Source organism: Pimephales promelas, chromosome 5 (genome assembly GCF_988280905.1).
Source record: "Pimephales promelas chromosome 5, fPimPro1.hap1.1, whole genome shotgun sequence".
Classification (NCBI taxonomy): domain Eukaryota; kingdom Metazoa; phylum Chordata; class Actinopteri; order Cypriniformes; family Leuciscidae; genus Pimephales; species Pimephales promelas.
This window is the reverse complement of record NC_142773.1, coordinates 28,977,511-29,001,929: the sequence shown is the minus strand read 5'-3', so window position 1 is coordinate 29,001,929 and position 24,419 is coordinate 28,977,511. Positions and strand designations below refer to the sequence as shown.

The window sequence follows — 24,419 nt, the reverse complement described above, 5'->3', positions numbered from 1 at the left end:
TCTCTGGATTTCCTGAATCTTGTGACAATATTACGTATATGGAAGATGATGAAAAGCATAAATGCTTTGCAATCTTGCATTGAGAAATGTGATGAGCCATGACCCATCTTTGCTTAAAAAGACTGATAAGCACTTTTACACCCTCAACTATTACCAATTCACATGCTCATTGTGGACTGTTTCAAAATAGTTGGATAATCTTTTCACATTTATTTGGTCTTTGTCCCAACTTTTTGGGGGTATGTTGCAGCCATCAAAATCAAAATTTGTTTTTTGGAAAACGTTTCTTTGTACTTTTGTCAGCTAATAAAAGGTTAAATAGAATGAACAAATCACAGATTCTTAGAAAATTTTACAAAATGTCCCAATTTTTTATGATTTGGTGTTGAATTTCTTCATTGTTGTGTATAGATATATTTGAAGTAATATTGATTAAGTTACGAATCAAGTTTTCAGGAAGAGTTGATGTCAAACATACTGTATATTAGTTGATTAAGAGAATTGTTAAATCTATGTTGCACAATATAGTTGATGATCAATACGTTTGTGTAGCTGTTGTTATTTTAACACAATGTTTATTGTGAATTCAATCTTACTGAAACCATTTCAATAGCACGATTATTAAAGAAATAGTGTGTAATGTAAATTCCAACACATTGTGTCAAATTGCCTATTTTGGGCATGTCAGACAAATGTTGATAATTTTTTTTTTTTTAATTCTTTGCTATTTTGCCAGCTGGCCTTTTGGATACCATACTATATATACTTTACTATATGATACATATATTATATTATATACCATGTATGGTAGACTTATTAGTCTATATTCTGTTCTGAAAGCATTTAGGGCAACTTTTAGTCTTATACAGCTTTACTCATTCCATAAGAGTACATATTATGCTGGTATCAATATCTTATTTTGTTTATTCGTAGGTGTCCTCTACCTGCAGTATGGAGAAGAGACAAAACAGATCCGAATGCCCAACGACGTGACCAGTGCAGACAACCTCAGGGCTCTGTTTGTCAGTGCCTTCCCCCAGCATCTCACCATGAAGACACTGGAGTCCCCCAGTGTGGCTATATACATCAAAGATGACATGAGGAATATGTACTATGAGTTGACTGATGTCAGGTGGGTTTCTTGCACTAAATGTGTTGTATACCAGGGTGCTTTTTGTTGTTGCATGAATCTTAAAAGTGTCACATGCAATCCACAGCACGTTAGATTATGTTGAATACGATATTGCAAAAATGATCACAGACGTTCCATTTTACAGTGTGGTTGGTTCTTAAAGGTGCATTGCGCAACTTTTCATGTTAAAAATAGCCGTTTTCTAACCCATACATGCTTAAACAATCGCCTGATGGGCTGAATGAGCCCTTCTTTGATCACTGCGATCGCCTCTATAACCCTGTACAGTGAAATATATAAGAGGGATTCGGGCTCGAATCTGAGACTGGGCGTGACGTCATGCGCGTTCACGCTCGCCTGGCTATGTCTGGCAGGTTCGTGTAGCTATTCGCCGCCGTTCTCCGTATCAGAGAAGACAACTCGAGCGACACAACTCTAGTCAGCTTTCCACAAAAGTAGACGATGGATTCAAAGGGGCTGTTTACACCTGGTCACTTCATGTGTCTTCTGTGATCGGATAGCTATTCGATCGTGAAAAGACCAGGGTGTAAATGCCCTCCGAAACGCATTCGAGACGGATTTGAATTCGATCGCTCAAACCACTTGAGGACGTGGTCTGTGCCGTATTCCAGACGAAACTGGACAAGTGTAAATGCATCTGGTTGTTGAAACCAAGCTATATGTCATGATATTAGTCATATATGACGATGCGCATCACCTGAGCAGCTGAGCTGAGCCCCTTCATCAAGCGCCGCAATCTATCGCAAATCAAAGTGAATTAGTGAAAGTAAGTCGCAGACGCTTAACACTACCATCTTCATTAAAAGTAAAGAAATGAAATGATCTTACCATTTCTGTTGCCGATCTCTCTTATTGCTGTCTTTGCTGATTTTGAAATTAGCCGATGATTAATAAAATCCAGCTCATATCTGTTGCTTTCGGTGACGTGCACTTCATTAAATCTGTATATGGCGCGGAAAGAGACCGGCTTGTAGCTCATTACAAACCCCAACGCAAACTCCACGTGAGACAGAAAATAAAACTTCTGTCTGTCCAGTGCCATGCGTCGGAATAAGACGAGAGTCAACACCGGGAAGCTTTCAACAAACGGAGAGATCTCCGGTCGTCTCTAGGGCTCAAACGGGTAATAGCCTATACAAAGTGATAACTGAACGTGTTTCCATAATAATTCAATCATAAGTGGATACAGTAAGCACAGGGAGATAGATGGAAACAAAAACCGAAGTTTTCTACTACCCCCGTTTCCCCCTCTCACACAAGTGTGTAATTTACTCGAATGCCTTTCCTTTCATATATTTAAAATGACTTGCAGATTTATTACTGTATTACCTCATTATGACTGTAACAAAAGATGTGTGCCGCACAGTGTGCGGCTGATGCTCCTTAGTTATGAACAGCTCGTGCAAACGTGCGTATGTGTGTGTGTGTTCCTCCATGAACGCGCACAGCTCTGGTTGCAGTTTCGCTTGTCGCCAGAGGGGGCGTAGTTCTGCAAAAACTCAGAGACTTGCGTTTAGCTCCTTTAAGTGCAGAAAATTGCAGGCAGTTTTTGATTTGAAGTAAGTTCAAACTGTTTGGTGACTCCCTTTTCCACACCCTACTCTTCACTGGCCTGCGGCTTCCTAATAAGTCAGTAGGAATAGAAAGAGAATGTGTTCGGTCTGTTTTTCTCTGTGTGTGTGTGTTGTTTGGCACAGGATGGGCTTGGCTTCTTAACAGGCTTTATAGTTATGAGGAGGTAGCTTGTGTTGACATGCTTCTTACCTCTCTGTCAAAGTGATAATGCTGTTATTTTGCACCAAAACACTTTTGACTTTTTACCACCAACAAAAAATATATATCCACCACAATTCAAATGTTTGGGGTCTGTACAATTTTTTTTTCTTTTTTTGGAAGAAATTAATATGTTTATTCAGCAAGAATTAATTGAATTGGTCAAAAAAGTGACAATGAATACTTTTGCTTTGCTACAATTTTTTTTTAATTTTAAAATTAATTATGTCTTTTGAACTTAATATTCATCAGAAAATCATAAAAAAGTATCATGCTTTCCAAAAAAATATTTAACAGGACAACTGTTTTTACAATCGATAATAATAAGAAATGATTCTTGTGCATTAATTCAACAAATAATAATGATTTCTGAAGGATAATGTGACACTGAAGACTGAAACAATGTCTTCTGAAAAAATTCTTTGCCATCACATAAATAAATTAGTAGTTATTTTTAACTGTAAAAAGTGATTTGAAATTTAAAATATTTCACAGTATTACCGTTTTTATTTCAGACCACATGAATGCAGCCTAAGATATTATTTTACAATTTTACTGAACCCAAACCTTTTGAAAATTTGTATATTATTGTGTATTGTATATTATATTAAATACAATAATAATATTATTCTAAAATATTTTTCTTTACAGGAACATCACATCACAGTCTTGTCTGAAAGTGTACCATAAAGACCCAGCCCATGCCTTCAATCACAATTCAAGAGCCAATAATGGAGATATTAGGGTGAGTGACAGAGTGTGACCCCAGGCGCACAGAGCTGTCCCATTATTATTACTCTTCATGTTTAACTCAAAAAATCATCATCAACTCAAAAAGCTCTTTTCCTTTTCAACACCGTTTGCATGTAGTGTTGACAGGTGGCAGAGGCGTGAAACTTAAGTTTCTGATCTGTTCTTTAGAGCTCAGATTTTGAAGCAAATACTTGCCACACCCATTAATGTTGGCAGGGGGCCCACTGATTGGTCTCTCCACTGCTGCACAATTATAATGGCCAATTGCCTTTAGCAAAACAGGTTGACTCTGCTGAGATCTTTGCTGTAAGTCAAAGGCACAATAGTGTTTCCACACTGTGTTAAAGTGATTTGTCTGACATCAGGAATGTAGATAATGCAAAATTTTGCCAGAGACCAATGAAGCTAAACAGTGAACACATTTTAAAAAGCCATACAATGCATGTTCCTTATCTTATTATGCAACAAATGGAATTTGTTTTGAGTAACGGATTTAATTGCAACCATGCTCTTAGCATCTTGCTCTCTAATCAAACCCATCTGCTTTCCATGAACCACATTGTCAATTTATGATATTGACCTACGCATGTACAGTAGGAAGATTTTGTATCTTAATATTATTGAATATTGCTTTAGCTGCTAGATCTAGTTTTGGAATGCATAAAAAGAACATTAAAAAGTGTAGTCTTTTTATTTTCTTCAGGCCAGTAGCGGGATGAATTAAACATTTGGGATGCTCTGGTGTCATTTGCTTTATCTAATTATAAGCACTTCTGGGAAAAGAGTGCAGTGTCTCCAGCTATCTCATCCATATCTTAAGTTCAGCAGGCCGTGGAGGATTTGAAAGAGCATAATTCAAAGCCAAGGAAATTCCTGGGCAGGGTGTAGGGATGAACTGAGGTCAAGCTCTCAGGAGAGCACAGCAGTGGATGCGTCTGACCTAACATTTCTCAGCTCTAATGAGAGTGCAGAAGGGACTAGCTCCTGTCTGCATCACCACGCCACCCATAACGCAAGCAGCCTGCTGTTTACTGAGGCTTGTGCATCTTTTATAACCCCATCTATTGTGAAGAACGGTGGCTAGATGATACACATCTATATCAATAGAACAGACCTGCTTCCAACCTAATGCAGTTAACTGGATTTTGAACATTTCCTTGAGCACAGTTTGTTCAGAAGAATTGTTCTAGACTAGGGATGTGCAAAAGTGCATATTTGCAAAATCAACTCAGCAGGTTGTCAGAACAACTAGTCCACTAGTAAGCCCTCTGTAATTTGGCTGGCTTAGATTTACGTTCACCTGACTCCAGTCAAACATGGTTACATAACATAAATCACCATGCATACAGGGTTACCAGTCAAAATATCTGGAAATATCAGGGCGTTTTAAATATAATTTAAGGGATGGAATAATAACTTCAATGTTTAAGAAGTCATTGAAGTTTCTATAGAAAATATATATATTTTTTAGTTGAGTTTACTCCCTTTGAAATTATTTTGAAAATCCACTATTTGAGGGAAAAGTTATGGAAATAACTGGTCCAAAAGAGTGGTGAATATTTACAGAATTTTGCTCACAGCAGGCAGTTATAAAATTGATATAAATGCATTACATTTTATTGAATTTGTTGTTAGGAGTGATGCTTTGATAGCCGGAGTAGCAGTAGTGGGGATGAGTTTATAAACATAACATCTTTCAGAGGGTTTTAGCATTATGACAGTTTGCACACCAAAGCGGAAACCCTCTGCAAAATTGTGTGTCTCCTAAATTTAGTCCCTAATCAACGACTAGTTAATTGACCAACTAGTCTTCCACAGAAGGATGTGCCTATAGTGTTAATGTTCCACATTTCCTGTCCTTCACAGCTGGAATGGCCAGCCATTTACTCCCATTTTATCTCTACGCACTGCAGTGTGCTTTGCACATCTGTCAATTTGTGTTTATGGGACAATAACCTGCATAAGGTCTCCAACCTGGGACCTCACTGTATTTTCGCTGCATGGAACAGCTGTGCAAAAACACTGCGCTCTGCCCACATGGTGTGGTATCAGGAAACCCTTTTCCCAACTAAACCAAATGTAAGATTAGTAGGATGATAGGAACTAGAAAAACAAATGGATGTGCAAAACAGGTCCTCTGAGAGTGTGAGAAAGCAAACATGCATGGACAAGTTTGTTGATGTAATGTACTTATTTTGAAGGATTGTAAAAAAGGACCCATTTTCTGTAATGCTTGGGCTTGATGATATATTGGCCTTTCATTTTAGCTGTTTATCAACGCTCTAAATCTCTGGAAAGTTGAAGCTTGTCCTTCATATACATTATTTATAGACCCATGTACGCTAGTGCTCTCAGAATTTGCTTTCCAAGGTGCTTTGCATCACTTCTGGCATGTGACGAACTAAAGGTCCAAAAGACCTTTATGTTTAGACGTGCATGTTTGTAGTAAATTTGGTTTCTCTAATCACGTGAGAAATATTAAGCCAATTTTATGGAGGTCTCTATGTACTTATTGAAAGAAGACACCTATTTTGTGCTTAGATAATACAATAATGAAACGATGGCTACACCTGTTTAAACATGCCTGACTCAGTTCGGTTGTCCTTCGTGAGAACTTAGTGTATTTCTAACAGAAAGCCTCTTTAAAGAAGTCTTTAAGAAGCAATGACAGACAGACTTAACTCTGAGGTATTTTATTTGAAGCAGTTTGTATTGTCTTGTCACTCATTTGATACAGTTATCAGGACATAAGCATTCAGCCAAATCATCAACTAACTACATTAAGTGCAATTACTGGTTCCTCTTATGAATGTGGTCTAAAACTAGATTAGAGGTTATAAGGACAGGTTTGGAGATTGTTGTTCATCTTTAGGCTAATGCAGAGAGTGGTGTTGCCCTGAATGGCGGATAATACACCTGCACGCACTCTGTATGTGGGCTTTATTACTGCACGCTTAAGCATGACCACTGTACAAAGACAGGTCTGGGCAGGGCTATTGTCTGTCATTTTGGTTCAATCTTTTGTTCATATCTGTACACTTGTCTAAACATAAAGCATATCAACACAGTCACACAATACAGTTTTTGTTTTTAGTTTCCTGCTTTGAAAACGTCTCTATAAAGATGAATCTTTTTTTTTTGTGTGTGACAAATATGTAATAAAAAGTTCCTTTTCATTAAATTCAAAGATCCTTTTCATATCCATTGACTTTCTTTGTCATAAAGTTGTTTTCCAGCAGTTTTTAACCAGTGGGATGATGTTCTGAATCATAGTGTCACGGACAGCTGGAGTAAAAAAATGCAATCTAAAAAGCAAAATGCAACTCACCATATTATCATGCGTAGTTATTGTAAAATAAATAGTCTTATCAACTTTTATAAGTGAGAGGGGGAAAAAAACAATTCCATTTTGGATAAAACTAATTACGGTGCATCACGAAATGATGGTATAATAAACAAATTTGGTAACATGTTGGGTTGCCACTTGATGTAGCAAAACCAGCTGATGACCATTGTTTTACACCTGTTGTTTCTGACAATGAAGTGTTACATACCCCCCGAAAACTTGCTTTGTGTGGCTTGTGCTACCCAAATTCCCTCTGATGTGTTTTTTTGGTCTATCTCTAGATCACAAGAGAGAGACTCTACAGCAGCAGACAGCAGCCGGGAGGCCAAAGCCCAGTGCACACTTTGCCTCACAGTCCCATTCATTCAGTCCAGGGCTCCATGTCTCCTCCTACACCCCGCTCCATGCCCTCCTCCCCTTCCAGGATGCCTTTAGTTCACACTGTTGCCATGTCCGGTGGCACCACCTTACCCAGGGACCGTCTATCCAGTCGTTCCATCACACCTTGCTCCAGTGCCATCCTGGAGCGACGGGATGTAAAACCAGATGAGGATTTGAGCAGCAAGAGCGTTCCTATCTATTCAGAAGTGTACGGTTCGCCTGAGGCCAGACACAGTGTCGCCTCATCACAAGGCAGCCATACCGGAGACATCCCAGATGGGGCAGCTTACATCCAGCACCGCTCCGCCATCAAGTCTGTCGGCGCATATGCTGATGGCCAGGATCTGCAGCACTCACTCTACAGACAGAAATCTCGCAAGTACAGCGAGAGTCAGCTCGCCTCGATGGGCTCCAAAACTCCACCTGCTTCCCCTCATAGGGTCAATGAGGTCAGAATGATTGACATGCTCCCAGGCCAGAACTCCCACATGCCCTCACAGGGTGTGGCAGCGGAAAGGGTGTCACCTGTTCGAAGATCTTTCCGCAAGGACAGTAATGGAGCCATGGAGGTGGTGACAAGGGTGAGAGGCAATATGGCCTCCTCTGTTTTCGCCGACCTTCCGCCCGGTCATGGAGAGAGGACGTTTCAAGGTCATGTGGCAGCTGGAGATCCTCAGAGGTGAGAGTGAATTTGGCTTTTTACATTTTCTGCAGCTCATTGTGCACATTATTCAGAGACTTCGTGCTCATGTCAGGGATAGGTTTCATGTCCTCTTGATATTTTTTGTACGTGCACAACCGTTCAAAATTATTAAGATGAGTTAGAAATACATACATTTATTCAACAAGGATGCATTAAATGTATAAAAAGTGACAGTTTTATTTTGTAACATTATTAATGTATTTTCTTTGTATTTTCAAAGAATCCTGAATAAAATGTTATGCAGTTGTGCTGCTCAATATATTTGCACAAAGTGCTTTCAACATTGATAGTAATAAGAAATGTTTCTTGAGCACCAATATTAGAATGATATCTGAAGGATCATCTGACTGGAGAAATGGCTGCCGAAAATTCAGTATTGCCATCACAGGAATAAATTACATTTTAAAATATATTTAAATAGGAGAGAGTTGTTTTAAATGGTAAAATACTGTTAATGGTAAAAACATTAAAACTTAAAAATGGTAGAGTATATACTATGTTTTCTTTGATCTTAATAAAACAAGGAAACAGTTATAATACTTCCCACGATGCTGTTCAAATAGTGCTTAAGGAATCAATGGCTGATGGGGGGAAATATCAGATTAGTCATGTTGTGGTGAAGTGAAATTGAGAAGAGGACAAGAGTTCCTCAGAGCAACGCCCAACATTGCTATGCTGTCATTCATACCTCAAAAATCGAAGTTTGGCAGAGTTTTGCCCTTAGAAACAGAGAAAGGCATTAAGGCAATACAATTCCCCTGCTGGTGCCCCTTTGACCATCGTTTTCCATTGTTAGCATTGTTTAATACTCCTTAGATCCACAGTTGAATGGCCTGCAATCAATTATGGAATTTTATTTATTGACCATTAGACTCATGTCTAACAAGTCTAACAAACACATGTGACCTGTGTTTTACAGTGAAAGAATAAAGGCTATGGAGCAGCAGATAGCCAGTCTTACTGGTCTTGTTCAACATGCTCTAATGAAAGGGCCAAGTACAAATGCCAAAGAGACTTCCAGGTAAATGTGGAAAGACATATTTCCTCTAATTCAAATGACCAATATTGATATAATATGAAGAAAATAACAATATAATTAAAACTCATGCAAAATGATTTTAAAACTCACACTTTTGTCTTTTTGTATAGTGACAAACCAGTAAAGGTGGGTTCTCTGGCACAGAATGATGGTGAGTAAACATAATTGATAATGATGCTTCCTTTTATTATTCCTTCTTGTTCCTATGAATCATGAATTTTAATTTAACTGATGAGTCTCGATTTCTGTTGAGACATTCAGATGGTAGAGTCAGAATTTGGCGTAAACAGAATGAGAACATGGATCCATCATGCCTTGTTACCATTGTGCAGGCTGGTGGTGGTGGTGGTGTAATGGTGTGGGGGATGTTTTCTTGGCACACTTTAAGCCCATTAGTGCCAATTGGGCATTGTTTAAATGCCATGGCCCACCTGAGCATTGTTTCTGACCATCTCCATCTCTTTATGGCCACCATGTACCCATCCTCTGATGTCACGAATCATTTCAATTTGGTTTCTTGAGCATGACAATGAGTTCACTGTACTAAAATGGCCCCCACAGTCACTAGATCTCAACCCAATAGAGCATCTTTGGGATGTGGTGGAACGGGAGCTTCGTGGCCTGGATGTGCATCCCACAAATCTCCATCAACTGCAAGATGCTACCCTATCAATATGGGTCAACATTTCTAAAGAATGCTTTCAGCACCTCGTTGAATCACTGCCACATAGAATTAAGGCAGTTCCGAAGGCGAAAGGGGGCTTCCACAGTGTTAGAATGCAGTTCCTAAAAATCCTTACGGTGAGTGCATATGTTGTTACCAGAGCAATGACATCAGAAATGTGTGTTTTTCTCTAGGCGTCTATACTGTAGCATCATCTAAGGACCCAGCTGTGCAGATAGACAGTCCTTCAGCACAGTTTCATTCTCCTGTCAGAGACCCTGCTTTATGCTCAATCCTCTCCAACTTCAGGAGAAACGTCACTGACCTCAGACTGCAGCTCCATCAACTCAAACAGATGCAGGTACATAGGGAATACAAATTGAGGGCATCTAGACGAGTTGCTGATTTATTAATTTTTAATCCTGCGCTTTCAGTCAAATAAAAAAAAAAAAACGTATTAGAATAGTTAGCAATAATTTAATGGTTAAGCAGCTATCTTCACATATTTCACTTGTAAATATAACACAATACCATGCAAAAGTTTGGGGTCAGTAATATTTTTTAAATAAATTAGTACCCTTATGTACCATTCTGTGCTTTAGAATTTTCTGTTCTTCAAAGTATCCTGAAAATGTTTTTTCACACTTTCCATAAATATAGTAATCAGCATAACTGTTTTCAACATAATAAGAAATGTTTCTTGAGCACCAAATCGGCGTATTAGAATTATATCTGAAGGGTCATATGACACTGAAGACTAAAGTAAAGATGCCGAAAATTCTGCTTTTTATTTAAATACATTTTTAAAATGTAATTTAAAATTGTTATAACATTTCACAACATTACTGTTGTTTATCAAATAAATGCAGCCTCTGTGAGTATGAGACTTCTTTCAAAAACAGTAAAAGAATCTTGCAATGAGGAAACCTTTGAAAAGTAGTCATGTTTGCATATATATATGCAATGTGTGTTATATGTACACATACAGTGTGTTATATATATACACACAGTGTATATATATATATATATATATATATATATATATATATATGCAAACATATGATTATAGTAATGTGATGTAGTATAATAATATATACATTGGTTATAATATACACATGGGTTATAATATACATTTGGTCACAACAATTGTGTTGATGGAGCTATCTTTGCATATACAGCTGCAAAACCAGGATGCCATGAGGCTGATGCTGCGACAGGCGGAGCAGGAGATCTCAGAGAAGGTTTCGGGCACTGTGCTGCACCTCGAGGACACTGTTCATAGACAAAGAGTCCAGGTGGAAGAAGAAAGACACAGATATCTGGGCATGGAGGAGAGGGTTCTCGTGCAGCTTGGGTAAGACAACAGTGTGCTAATACTGATCCTGTTAAGACCTTGACGTTAATTACCCATGAAAAATTCATCTGTAGAATGTGAGAGACAGCTGTGGATGAACAGAACAAATGCTGCGATCTAGAGGGGAAAATCAGAGCAAAGCTGCTGCGAATGAGCCAGATTTGCTGATTAACTGCTCACTTATAATCTCCTCACTAATTAATTATAATCCCTTGTCTCCATTCAATGCTGAACGCATACGTTAATAAAGAAAGATCAGTGTTGGTTTATAATAGATCTGAGGGGACTTTGTTTACATCATTAGTGCAACTAAATTACAAAAAATCTGTGCTATTATTCTAAAACCCATTCGGTGTTGTAAATCTTGATAAAGTAAAATTAATCATGCCTTCCTTGGGTGGAGGTGTGTGTGATTGCATGAAATGACGCATTGAATAATCCACTGTCCCAACCTGTCTCAGAAGAATAAGGCTTGTGAAACTTTCTTCTTGTTTACTGTCACGATGAATGCCTGTTGTTCTCATGGGGAAATATAAGTCAAATTGTTTCAGTGGGTGTTTGTTTAGCCACATGTGTTTTTTAACTAAAACTATTCAAAATAATTGATGTTAATTGAAATAAAGAATAAATAAAAAATAAATTTGAGATCAGAAATTTAAACTTAAAAGCTTAAATGAAAATTTGAAACTGTGCCTTGGCAACTAACTCAAATAAAATTACTAAAATTACTAAAAAAGGAAATAAATATTAAGTAAATTAAAGCTAGATAGAAAAATTGACAATGACAATAGCACAAAACAAAATGACTAAAACCTAAATCAAAATTAAAACTGAAAATATAAAAACAAAAGTGTGTAAAATATGGATAAATGCATAATAAATAAAGAAACAAAACATGAACATGAAAGAAACAAAAATTGAATTCTAGTGATCAACATTTATTAGTTCACCATATGCATAATAATACTGGCTTACATTAGATTGTGTTATAGTGAGAAAGATAACCAAAAGCAGAACTTGTCATTGTGCATGGGAAAACCCTTAAGGAAACCCTCGGGTAAATGACAGAAAACACAAACCATTTCCCACAGAGACAGTGCTGAACTATGATCCCAGAGCATTGTGTATTGGCTTGCAGATTCCTGCATAGCTGGTCCTGCAAAAGGCTTTCTAAATGCATGATGTCCAGCTTCAAAAATTCACACTTCTTAACCATTTCAAGAGGGAAGAAGTCAGAGAATCTGAGAAAGATGTTGGTTATGATGATCCACTGAAGGTATTTGGCTGAGGGCAGACTTTTTTTTTTGCCATCTTAGCTTACACAGCCAAACTTCTCTGTATGTGAACTGCCAGTCAACAAACAAGCCTAAATCACGTTAAACAGGTTTCAGCCCTCAGCAGGACTCACAGTCGAGACTTGCTCATTACACAGTATTAAGTCTCGCTAAAAGCTGCAAATGCTGGATTAAATGCATTTGAAGTAAATATAAAATGTGGCGTCCAAATGTCGGAGACTACATTGAAAATAAGGGATTTTGGACAGGAAATGAACAAACTTTTGAGCTCAAATCATGCTGGATATCATGATCATTAGGTTTTAAACAAACTTGTGCAGCTCAAGCTAAAAAAAAAAAAGCAAAGACCCATACTTAAAGATTCTGAAATAAATCTCAATAATTCAGTGTAATTTCTACCCCCATATGTTTATACAGATCATTTATTTGTAAAACAATGTTAAAAGTAAAAAAAGAACAGAATCCTTTTCACTAGTAGTCTCAGACTTTTAGACCCCATTGTATATTCTGTAATTATATTGTACTGTACCTCTGTATGAAATTATAAGGTAGTCACTGATTTCTCAACTTGCAATTTAAGTGACAGTTGTGCTTATAAATGACACATCCTCTGCTGTAACAATGTAACAGAGAGCTGGAGAACTACGTGGAGATGCTCAAGAAAGAATCCACGTCGGTCATGAACCATCGGCCAGTCACTCTGAAGGATGTGGAGGAAGGGGCAGTCAACTTACGAAAAGTAGGAGAAGCTTTGGCCACACTCAAAGGTGATTACATTTATATTTTTCCTGCCTGTGGGCTTTCCTTTTCTAAAAGAAGGTGTTACATTACTTTTGAGGTCAGTAAGTTACATTTTATAATCATAAGAAACATAATAAAGGTAAATTCAGGCAAAACTGATAAATAAAACACGAGAACCAGGGAACAGAATGAACACACTGTAATGACGGACAAGACTGGACAAGGAACACAAGAAACGCTGGGGTTTAAATACATAAGGTGTAATTGGCTCACCTGGGAATAAACAAAGAACAAAGACTCAACAAAAACTGCAAAACATGGCAAAGAACAGAAAATAACATATAAGTCCACAAAAGACCAGGGGAACACAGGCTGAGATCATGATAGGTTTCCACAAAAATATCATACAGCATAACCGTTCATTTCTGAAGGATCATGTGACACTAAAGATTAGAGTAATGACTGTTATATACCGTCTATGTAAAATTCTGCTTTGCCATCACATTAATATATATTTAAATAGAAAAGTTATTTTAAATTGTAACAATATTTCACAATTTTAAGGGTTTTTATTTTCAGTATTTTTGATCAAATAAATGCAGTCCTGGTGAGCATAAGAGACTTCTTTGAAAAACATTTTAAAAAAATCTTACAGACCCTAAACTAAAATGAATTGCATCATTTCAGGCGAGTTCCCAGCCCTGCAGATGAAAATGCGTGGCGTGTTGCGAGTGGAAGTGGAGGCGGTGCGCTTCCTGAAGGAGGAGCCTCACAAAATGGACAGCATGCTGAAGAGAGTCAAAGCTCTGACTGAAACTCTCAGTGGACTGAGAAGGTGCAACTCGTGAACCACTTTAAAATATTAAATCTCTTTAGAGCTTTGTAGATGTTTGAAGGGTTCATTGTTAGGGTTTCTGTTTTCTGTAGATATGCCACCGAGAGCCACAACCACACTTCTGACCCAGGCCAAGTGAAGGCATTGCCTACTGATTCAGTTTCCTTTGTGGAGGAGTACAGATCTCCAAAACCTGTTCATGAGTCCCCCACCCCTCAACCAAGATCACCTGCCAAAATCAGCTGCTCGGAACCCGTGCCATCTTCTCCTGTTACTGTGCACCGCGTTCAGACGGCTCCCGTCAGCACACACCACTCCAGTCCCCCCCTCACACCCACCCATGGCAGGGACTCCCCCACTGTGGCGAAGGTCAGTCCCAGGAGCAGAGAAAACAGCCCTGCCCTGCGAAAGAGAGCAGATCCGCAGGGCCAGGAAGCTGTGCTTGTAATCAGCACGACTGGATCCTCCTCATCTCCACTGCAAGCGGAGGAGATCGCTGTCAACACAAACAGGCCCATGCCTGAAGAGGTGCGGCTCAATTGTGCCTTTCACTTTTGATTGATTAAGATTGGTGTACTGGCACACACACACACAAATTATTTCTGTAACTCTATATTTATCTGCAGGGCACTTTCTCCAAATATACTTTCCCATTAACCGTTTGCAACAAACAACTACTTCTCTCGGGCTCTCCACAGGTTTCAAAACGGGAGGACACGGTTCACTCTGCTGGACCAGAAGCGGAAAGGAAAATGGAAAGGATCCTCCAGCAGACTCAAGCTAGCCTTATGAAGGCCATACCTGACCTGGAGCTGAGCAGCCAGGTGGACAACGCCCTCTCTCAAACATCCATCTTGCCAGACTCTCCACTTCCTGTGTCTCCGCTCCCTGGTATGTCAGTGTATCTGCTTGTTCATAAACCATTCATTCAGATTGTAGGACATAACAAAACTGAGATCTGGGTAAATGACATAAGAGTGTCCATGATAAAGGAAATGATACTCAGACACCTGCCAATTTCTTTCAGGATTTTGTTTAAATGTAATGAATTAATTTGAGGAGGGCGTGAGGGGGGATCTTTGCCACCGTTTTAACCCCTCATGAGTTTGCATTCCTCTAAAAGTAATTTAAACAATCACATTATCACCCTTACAATCATCCTAATCTTATCCTAATTAATCCTAATTAGTTATTAATTCATAATCTTTAGTAGATTCATAACACATGACATTTCACAACGTGAACTAACCTTGCCTTGTCATTAAAAGGTCAAATTATATAATTAATATTTCAAAACATGTATTCATCTTGACAGATCAAAGCAACCAGAATCAAAGTTGGCAGTCTGCAAGGGTGCTCTCTATGATATAATTTCCTGTTTTACTGTATGTTGTTTTTTGCATGTGTAGGACCACTAATTATTGTTATTTTTTCATACATTGCAACGCACCTCCCAGTTGTTTTAATGAGTTTTTAAATAATCTTTGTTTAGCTGATTCAGCTGTGTTTGATCCGGTTTTTAATCTAAACTGCAGGCGCTTTTTTATCTTCAAACAGAAGCAGCACCACAGGATGGACCCAAAGCAGATAAACCAGTCCAGACCAGTTTGGAGAGGCCACAGAAGCCAACCATAGAAAAGCCCCACAGGGCCAGTGCTGACAAAGTGAAGCCTAACACTGAGACGACTAGCAAATCGCCTCCCCCTCCCCCTCCACGCAGATTCTACGCCTCTGGAACTGGACTCACCACTGGACGTTCAGGAGAGGTTATCTTCACCAGCCGGAAAGAGTCCACTAGTGCTCAGGTGCGTGTGCTATTTCAGATTCCTCTAATTAAGATCCATGTGACTCACGCCTTGCTGAGCCGCATTCCCAGTCAACATGGCAATTTTCATTACTATTATTTGAAAACAGCACATCTAACTTGCATTACGTGTTGAAATCACACCATGCTATATTTTGCATGGGTGTGCCGGTCGGTCGCTGCATATTGCGTCCTGTTTTTGTGAATAATAATGACGGAAAATCACAGCAGAGATTCCAGCTGCTTTTGTTGTTTTGAGACACATAATGGAGGGTGAGGGTCGGTCACACTTGACTGGTTGTTTTGGCTATAGGAGGGTGAAGAGGAGGCCCCGCAGCCCAAACCCTTGCGTGTGCGCCCAGAGGTCAAGCCCAAGCCCCGCACCCCTCCTGTCAACACCTCCACCTTACAAGATGAAGAGGATGAAGGAGATAAGATCATGGCTGAGCTACAGGTGAGCAAACCACAATCGCCTCACAGGAGCCACTCACACAAAGACATAAACATACGTGTTGAACATAACAACAACACAGGAAGTTGAGTCGTGTTAGAGGTGCTAAGAGACAAATATAGACCATACAAACATTAAAGGTTGCCCCACCAATGTCAACATTTACGCAAAAGCTTAAAAAGGAGGGCACTATGATGGTGTATTGGCTCTCTCAGAAGTTTGAATTGTGCTGCCCTCTATTGTTGATAATGGGTAAGATTTCCTATGAATCTGATGTCCATCACTTTATTTTAATGAGCAATAAAAATTAACACAGTGTAAAGACTATATATAGCAATAAAAACACAATGTAAGTACACTATATATATTCTGTTTGACATATTATAATTACACAAACGAAGGATGGACAAATCCACCAGACACGGCACCTAATACTCATAACCCTTACCCCTCCTCAGGTGTTTCAGAAGTGCACTATTAAAGATTTAAAGCCCAAATACATTGTCGATCTTACAACCCGTGAGCCCTCAGACAGAGACATGGAAGACATTTCCCTATCTTACCACACAAAGGTAACAGATGTGATGATTGCTAACTCCCCGTGGCAGTACTCACATGTGCAATCGTGTCCCATAACCTCCCGCTCTGCTGACACTAATACACAAAACCCATTCTGATATACTGACACACTGACGAACGTCAATGCCTGACCGTAGCCCCTCATCAAGAGAGGGTGTAATATGTTTGAATGTGTGTCTAACACTGGTCTGTCACTCACACTCTCCTGCTGAATGCTAATAGATACAGCTGTATAAGACTGTGTGGGTCAGAGTGACTGGGGCGGTGGAAAGGCCATTCTGAACACTCTGACTTCTGACCTTTTTTTAGCATTCAGAGTCCACTTTCAAAAAGGGCCAGAATAGCCATTCTAAAGAGATATAAAGATATAATATAAACAATATATATATGTAGATACCAAAAAATTGATTTTGTATTTGTGTTTAACTTTAGTTTTTAGAATAATTTTTGTCCTATAGGCCAACAGTGTCAGGGTTTTCAAAACAGGAGAAGCATTTCTATGTTCTGGATCTCAGAGTGTCTATACAAAGACTAGATGCAAGTCACTTTCTCCACTAATATGTTTTGTTTAAAAAAATAAACACAAATTCAAGCATGTATTTCTCAGCAACCTCTATCACCATCAAACATCTTTGCATGGAAAATGCTATGTATAACATTTCACTACTCCTTGTTTAGTCACAATAAAAACATTATTTTTAAGCAATGCTTGACAGCATAGTCTAGTTTGCAAACTATGGATGAGACTTAATGTTTATATTCTTTAGGAAAGCTAAACAACTCTAGATGGCGCCATTGATCTTTTTTTATGTTTCTCTCTGCATTGTACTGACTAGCTGGGCATGAATTTGAGGTCTGTCATAGTGTAATCCCATGACTCTGTACTAACCAAATGTCCTAGCAGACCACCACTCATCTATCTGAAGAAGGAGCACTGAGATCTGAAATTAGGGAGAACACTGCATCACCTGGTTCACCTGGGGTAAATATAATTTGTTTCACTGTTTGAATTAGTTTTATGTGATATTTAAGTGTGAGATATTGTGCTCACTCAGTCTTTAATGTGTTGTTTGAAGTCCAAAGAATTCTTGATTTCTTTGTCAGGTCGTGTATTATATCACCGGAACGTCAAAGACATCAAATGAGGGCACCTATAGGCCAGATGACCTAAAGGAGCCCAAGGAAGCAACATTTTCTACTTCAGAGGTTGCACCTGAGAATGCTTCAGACCTTTCCTTGCAGCAAAAATTGTTAACATCAGATGACTTACCTGTAATTTCACTTCAGTCAAGCCAATCAGTCAAGGAGGTCCAAAGCAAGCTAAACTATATTCATCAGGTGTCATCTGGTCCATATAACTCTTCAAAAAACAGCCCTGTAGTTGGAAAAGAGCTCAAGACTGAATTGGTTCAGAAGTCCCTAAATCAGGTAGTTCCCACACCCTCTGAGAAGGTTTCACCTGTTGAGAAGTTAGAAAAGCAGATACTGTGTACATCCTCTGACCCAGTCGCACCTGTTCTGGAAAAATCAAAAAAGCATGGATATCGCGCAACCACGGTTGAAGTTACACTTGTTAGCAAAAGTCCTCAGAGTGCTGAACCTCAAAATCACTCACCAATCCATCAGCCAAAAACTAATGCCCCATGTTCAACACAGCTGAATGACCATGAGAATGGGCAGGAAGTGACAAAGAGAAGTCAGGTCACATACACTGAGGAGGCCAGTCTAAGTCCAGACCTCCCAGGAGAAGAAGGTCCTCCGCCACCAAATAACATTGCCTTTAGGATAACTAATAACAAGGTTCAGGCTCTGTCAAAAGGAGAGTACCAGCAGCTGGTGGACAGCAAGGGCACGGATGTCCAGACTCTTAAAGTGGGCTCAGAACCAAACCTATCTGACCCAAAGGACTCTGGATACAACAAGAAGCCGGTATTCATAATTTTTGATGAGCCGATGGATATCTGTCAGGCCTACAAGCGACTGTCCACTGTCTTTGAGTGTGAAGAAGAGCTGGAGAGGGTGCTGTCAGAGGAGAGGATCGATGAAGAGAATGAGGGCGAGGTGGAAGCAGAAGCCAACTCAGAGGTTGGTCAGGTTACACCTAAAAATAATATTCTAGATCAGTGCAGAACTGAGAACAGTGTGAACAGTCAGAGAAATAGTAGTGCTTCAGTCCCTCTACAACAGCAGAGTCCCTCTGCTCTTGATGTTGAGGAAGGAGACAAGACAGAATCTTCTAAAGATGTGAAAAAGAAATTCAAGTTTAGGTTCCCCAAGAAGCAGCTTGCAGCTATTGGCCAGGCCCTTCGTACAGGTACAAAAACTGGCAAAAATACACTGCAGGTCGTCGTCTACGAGGATGAAGAAGAACCAAATGGAACCGTGACTGTGCTTAAAGAAACTAAAAGGTTTGAGATCAAGTCCCACACAGACTCTGATTCTACCACCCGTAGGTCTTCATCACAAAACCAGACTGGCACATCACAGAGCACCAAAGACAGAACCAAGGAACTCCGTAAGACTACGTATGAAACGTTAGACAGCCTTGAGCAGACTATTAAGCAGCTAGAAAGTACCATAAGTGGCATTGGACCTACATTGGTTTCTGAAGTCTCCCGCAAAGAAGAATCAAAAGCAAAGAGAATTGCCAGGCATGCAGAACCAGAGGAAGGCACTCCCAAAAAAAGGCCGGCACCTCTAAAGCCCAAACCCCACAAGTCATCGCTGCAAAAGAGATCCAAAACACAGTCTCGATCCTCCTCGAGCACATCCACCTCCAGTTCCTCCAGCAGTAAACAGGTCTTTCTCAACTCCTCTTCACCCTTCTGCTGGTGGCTTGGGTTTGCTTTAAGAGCCTGACTTTCTAACCACCGACTTCATTCAACTGTAAATGTGTTTCATAGGTGTCTTCTGGTGAACTCACTTGGGAATACTCTGTTTTGCGGGCTCTGTGTGATTTAAGTGGACATGATTATGTACTTGATGTCCTTCTTTTTCAAACCACTCTTGTCTACCTTCACTGTAAAGACTTTCATTGAGGTTGGACCCATGAACCGTTTCTGTCTGATCTTTGCCGACTTTCTCTGATCTATTGTGGGATTAAAATGTGCATGTACTATGGTTGGGAAATCAGTTGTACATTTGAGCATGCTGCCTGTATTTTTCTGTCCCCAATCATGTCTACAAATAAGAAATCTTTAAAAACTCTGTTCTGATGTGTAGTAGCCAGTTCGTATCTGACGTTGTTTCCTTGTCGATCTTTGCAGAACTCTGATGACTCTCCTGTTTCGAGTCGGATTTCATCGCCCAAGTCCCGCCAGCAGCCAGAGAGTGCTGAAAAACCCGGAAAGCCCCAAAAGCTCCAGGACTCCCAGAGGCAATTCCGACAGGTAGTTTTACTGTAGGGCAGCCAGTGTTAGGCATGAAGACAAAGATGGGAAATGTGTTTGAGTAATTTTATTGTGGACACATGGATCCAATATGACTCTTCCCCTATACTTCATCACAACCAATTCCTTTTGCATGGTTATCATTTAAACAGACACTTTTAAGATATGCTTCTTCTTTTTTTTTTACCAACCCATGCATTCCCTGGGAAACTAACCCATGGCTCTACAGGAAAACTGACTCTTTGTCATCTAAAAATTACCCATAAAAACAAACACAAAGGATCTTAGATTGTAATCCCATTGTGTTGTTTGGGGATTGATGGTTTATATTTCAATTTCTTTGGATTATGAAGACGTTTTGGAAAAACATCGGGCCTCTTCGGTCTGGTGGCCAAATTCATCCTTTCATTCCCTCTTTTCTCTCTTTATTGTTTAATGTGTGAATCAAACTGAGAGAAAAGAGACAAGATTACGCCTTTTGTTACAAGAGTAATATTTTTGTTGGTGTTGTAATGTAATGTAGACTATTTTTAGGGAATATAGAGCTCTATATTTTCACGTATGTGTCATCATCCTACTTGACTTTCCATGTCTTCCGGCATCTTTGTTTGCAGGCTAACGGGAGTGCTATGAAAGCTGGTGGGAATAGTAAACATGCTTTCTTTGCTTTGCCTGCTTCTAAGATCCCAGTTTTTATACCTAGCTCATGGAAACATAGCTCAACCCATGCTCCTCGTTCAAATACGTCTAAGCTTACTAACCAAACCTCTTCCTCTTCTTCTAAGTCCTCAATCCCCTGTCTCAGTCTGAGCTGGCCCAGTTGTAGACCCGTCTCGCCCTCACAGTCTCCCGAGCCTTCTCAGTGTTCTGAAGGTCAAAACCTAACCCTCCCTCCGCAGACTCAAAATGGCCAGTCCTGCTCTTATTCTTACTCATCCTCATCCTCCTCTAGCTCGTACTCTTCCTCCTCCCCTGTCTCTCCACACTCTACTACTTCCTCTTCATCCCCTTCCTCTCCCACTGCCATGTGCCGGGGAAGTCGAGCTGTACACGTGTCGAGCTTCAGCAGCCGCAGGTCTCTGAAGGCCCGCAATGGCCAAGCCGCTATCACACCAGCATCCTTTACTGGGGACATGGCATGAGTTGACCATTTCTCTCTTTTGTTCTTTCTGTTTGCACTCATTCTGGTGGGATTTAAGGTGTTCTTCTGCAGGTCATGTACTTCTGTAACAAACAGAATCACTGATTTAGTTATGCCTGTTTGTTTGGGGTGATGTTATTGTCGTTGTGCACTTCCTCTGAAATCCAGAAGTAGTTCAGAATCTAGATCCACATATGGTTCTTCTGAATAATGAACTTTGTTTTTGGTTTATGTGAGGGATTAAACTTGACAGTGTTGGCTTTATATTTTATAGATGTGCATTTGTTTAATTACATGAACTATAAATAGAATAAACTATAAAGTAAAATATACTTTGCTTTTTTAGGGAAAGGAAATTAGATGAATTCATTAACTAGCCACATATCCATATATATAGGTCCAGAAGTCTGACTCTGAGAGCACTTTGATTATTTTTAAATTGTCAATTTTTGAGCCCGTTCTCATCCTTTAGCGTCATATAGGTGACGCCATATGACATTTCGTCGGAATACTATGCACATGGCACCCTTTAGCGTCAATATAACACTCAGAACCCAAGGCGTCATACAGGTGACTGGCATCCTTTAGTGTCAATATGAGACCTAAACCTACCCATAGGTTTTATATTGACGCTAAAGGGTCTGCATTTTGAAAAAATGTCATATGGCGTCACCTATATGACGGCAAAGGATGAGAACGACATTTCGTCGAAATACTACGCACATGGCACCCTTTAGCGTCAATATAACACGCAGAACCCAAGGCGTCATACAGGTGACCGACATCCTAATTTTTATAACAAAAAAATAAGGAATCCTCATAATATAATTTTAAATGAAAAATGTTGTATTAAATATTAGAAATGCAAAACAGAAACAATTTCACTAGAAGTCTCAGACTTTTGGAGCCCAATGTATGTCTATAAGAATTGGTATAACAAGTCTGTGGAGATTGATTTGACAGTTTGAAAAGGGATTTAACCAAATGTTTGACTCTTTGCCCCAGTGGACTGCCAGTTTTAACTAACAATATGCAGTTTATAGTGTTTTGCCATAAAGTTTTGTTCATTTAAAGACTAAAACTAAGTGTATATAGCGTGAGTGGATGTTGTACAACCATTGTGGTGGTTCTGTAGCCCAGTTTTGTGGTTCACCATTATTGTACTCCTTTAAATAGCTCATGACAAATGCCAAAAATAACAGTGCTTTACATGCTGAAATGTTAAATATTAGATTAAAAAAACATTGGCTATGAATATTTTCCAAAGTTTACTCCTATGCATGCTTTTCAGACATGTAAACATGGATGATGCAAAGGTGAATGCTGTAAATATTACCTCTGATTTTGTAATATTGTATAAATTGTACAAAAAAAAAATGTTTGGAAGATGCTTGCCAGAGATGATTATCAAATAAAGGGCTTCCAGTGCATTGTCATTTCGTTTCACTTGAGGCTTTTTTTTTTTTAAGAATTAAGAGCAGAATTCAAAGCAAGTTTTAAAACGTCACTTATCTCTCTAGCAAACATAAACCATTTTAACCTGTTTCGAGGCCTGATCCAACTATTTGAAAATACCAACGAAGGCACTTCTATTTCCCGTCACAACAATATTTTAGCTGCAGAGGGCAGCACCGATTTGCAGGACTTCTCAGTGAAGAGAGACATTGTAATCACCTAAAGCTCAAATGGATGAACCTTTCAAAATGAATTTTATTTATTTTGGGGGTGGTGTTACGTTTTCTTTTCTTTTGTAATTCTGTATTTTGTGATAATAATAATTTGAAAGCAACTGGCATCAATTTTAGCACACTTTTTGTAGATAAAGTACTCGTAGTATGTTTTTTTTCTGTATAATATTCTTATGTGACATGACTCACTGTAACCAGACACTTTGGATGTGATATTGTCACGTGTTACCAGAGTTGCCCTTTAATGTTTCAGACCTTTAAGTAACGATTTAAGAAAGGCTATATTGAGATATCAGATAAACTGATGTGGGGATCTTAAACAAACGTCTTTAAAAATGGGTTTCAAAAGCCATTTTAGAACTATGCCTATGCCCTTTAGCAGTCATTTCATTATATGAGACGAGAAAGCAATTAATACCTGATTGATGTAAGAGTCATATCTATTATGTGGACAGCAAAACTCCTCGGAGACAAATGATTGGCACATCTATTAATTTGGACTTCTTTGTGCTTAGATATACATTACTTTTAATGCCAAGTTCAATTCAGTCTTCAAGAATTAATTTAGCATACCTGTTCAGACACATGGTGCAGATGATCATGAGCTGAGTTGACTGTTTTATTGTTGCCACCATGAAATTCACTCAAGGGCATTTGCAATGAATATTAAAAATGAAATTTTAATTTGTATAAATGAATTTTCCAAATTGATCAGTTTCTCCAAATGGTCATTGCCTAATTTGATATGAAAACACTGTCTGGACAAAGGAGTGCTGCGTTTTCATTCCAGGTCCTCCTCAAATTTGTAATTAGCCAGCTTTAATGAAAGATAATTAGTTCATATGCAAATTTTAGAATGACTGAATCCCCAAGCTTTGCACCATCTAATTAGCATGTAATTTGTATAGTATAATACATTTACCATTAAGAAGTGAGGAGACCAAATGCTACAATGCTACAGAGAGGAGGAGAACAAGAGTAATTAAAGCGCAAGTCCTTTTAGCATTTAAGATTAATTATTGTGTCTCCTGATGTTTTATGGTACAAGAGCATCAACATCATAAATCTTTGAGGACATTAACAAACCAACAAGGAACTTGTGTAAGTTAATCAAAGATCTGGTCACTAATTTGCATTTTTAATTCATCGCAATTAACGGGTGTCAATTGGATAGGAAATGAAGAAAGCTGCAATGGCAGTTAGCTTTATTTCTTTAATGTGCCTCTCGAAAAGGAAGCTCGTGTATATGCTTCTCAATCTTCTGCTAGAGCTTAATTTACTGCAACATAACCATATATTAAGCATTTAACCAATAGTTTTAAAAAAACAT

The 24,419-nt window shown here is 39.0% G+C and overlaps 1 protein-coding gene across 2 annotated transcripts in view; it reads left to right on the top strand.

Moving 5' to 3' along the window:
- Positions 1 to 22,837, top strand: part of LOC120482320 (sickle tail protein homolog) — a 49,206-nt gene extending 26,369 nt beyond the window's left edge. Inside the window, exons 4-21 of one of the 2 annotated variants that reach the window (XM_089131266.1) lie at positions 934 to 1,132; positions 3,578 to 3,671; positions 7,307 to 8,085; positions 9,029 to 9,130; positions 9,259 to 9,299; positions 10,007 to 10,173; positions 10,991 to 11,166; positions 13,092 to 13,228; positions 13,890 to 14,037; positions 14,130 to 14,565; positions 14,736 to 14,928; positions 15,595 to 15,842; positions 16,155 to 16,295; positions 16,751 to 16,864; positions 17,773 to 17,853; positions 17,976 to 19,670; positions 20,138 to 20,260; positions 20,875 to 22,837. In XM_089131266.1, coding sequence (XP_088987392.1) covers positions 934 to 1,132; positions 3,578 to 3,671; positions 7,307 to 8,085; positions 9,029 to 9,130; positions 9,259 to 9,299; positions 10,007 to 10,173; positions 10,991 to 11,166; positions 13,092 to 13,228; positions 13,890 to 14,037; positions 14,130 to 14,565; positions 14,736 to 14,928; positions 15,595 to 15,842; positions 16,155 to 16,295; positions 16,751 to 16,864; positions 17,773 to 17,853; positions 17,976 to 19,670; positions 20,138 to 20,260; positions 20,875 to 21,402 — 5,402 coding nt within the window. In that variant the 3' untranslated portion in view covers positions 21,403 to 22,837. The remainder of the gene's footprint in view (positions 1 to 933; positions 1,133 to 3,577; positions 3,672 to 7,306; positions 8,086 to 9,028; positions 9,131 to 9,258; positions 9,300 to 10,006; positions 10,174 to 10,990; positions 11,167 to 13,091; positions 13,229 to 13,889; positions 14,038 to 14,129; positions 14,566 to 14,735; positions 14,929 to 15,594; positions 15,843 to 16,154; positions 16,296 to 16,750; positions 16,865 to 17,772; positions 17,854 to 17,975; positions 19,671 to 20,137; positions 20,261 to 20,874) is intronic. The other variant, XM_089131267.1, reaches the window with a different exon arrangement.
- Positions 22,838 to 24,419: the final 1,582 nt, after the last annotated feature.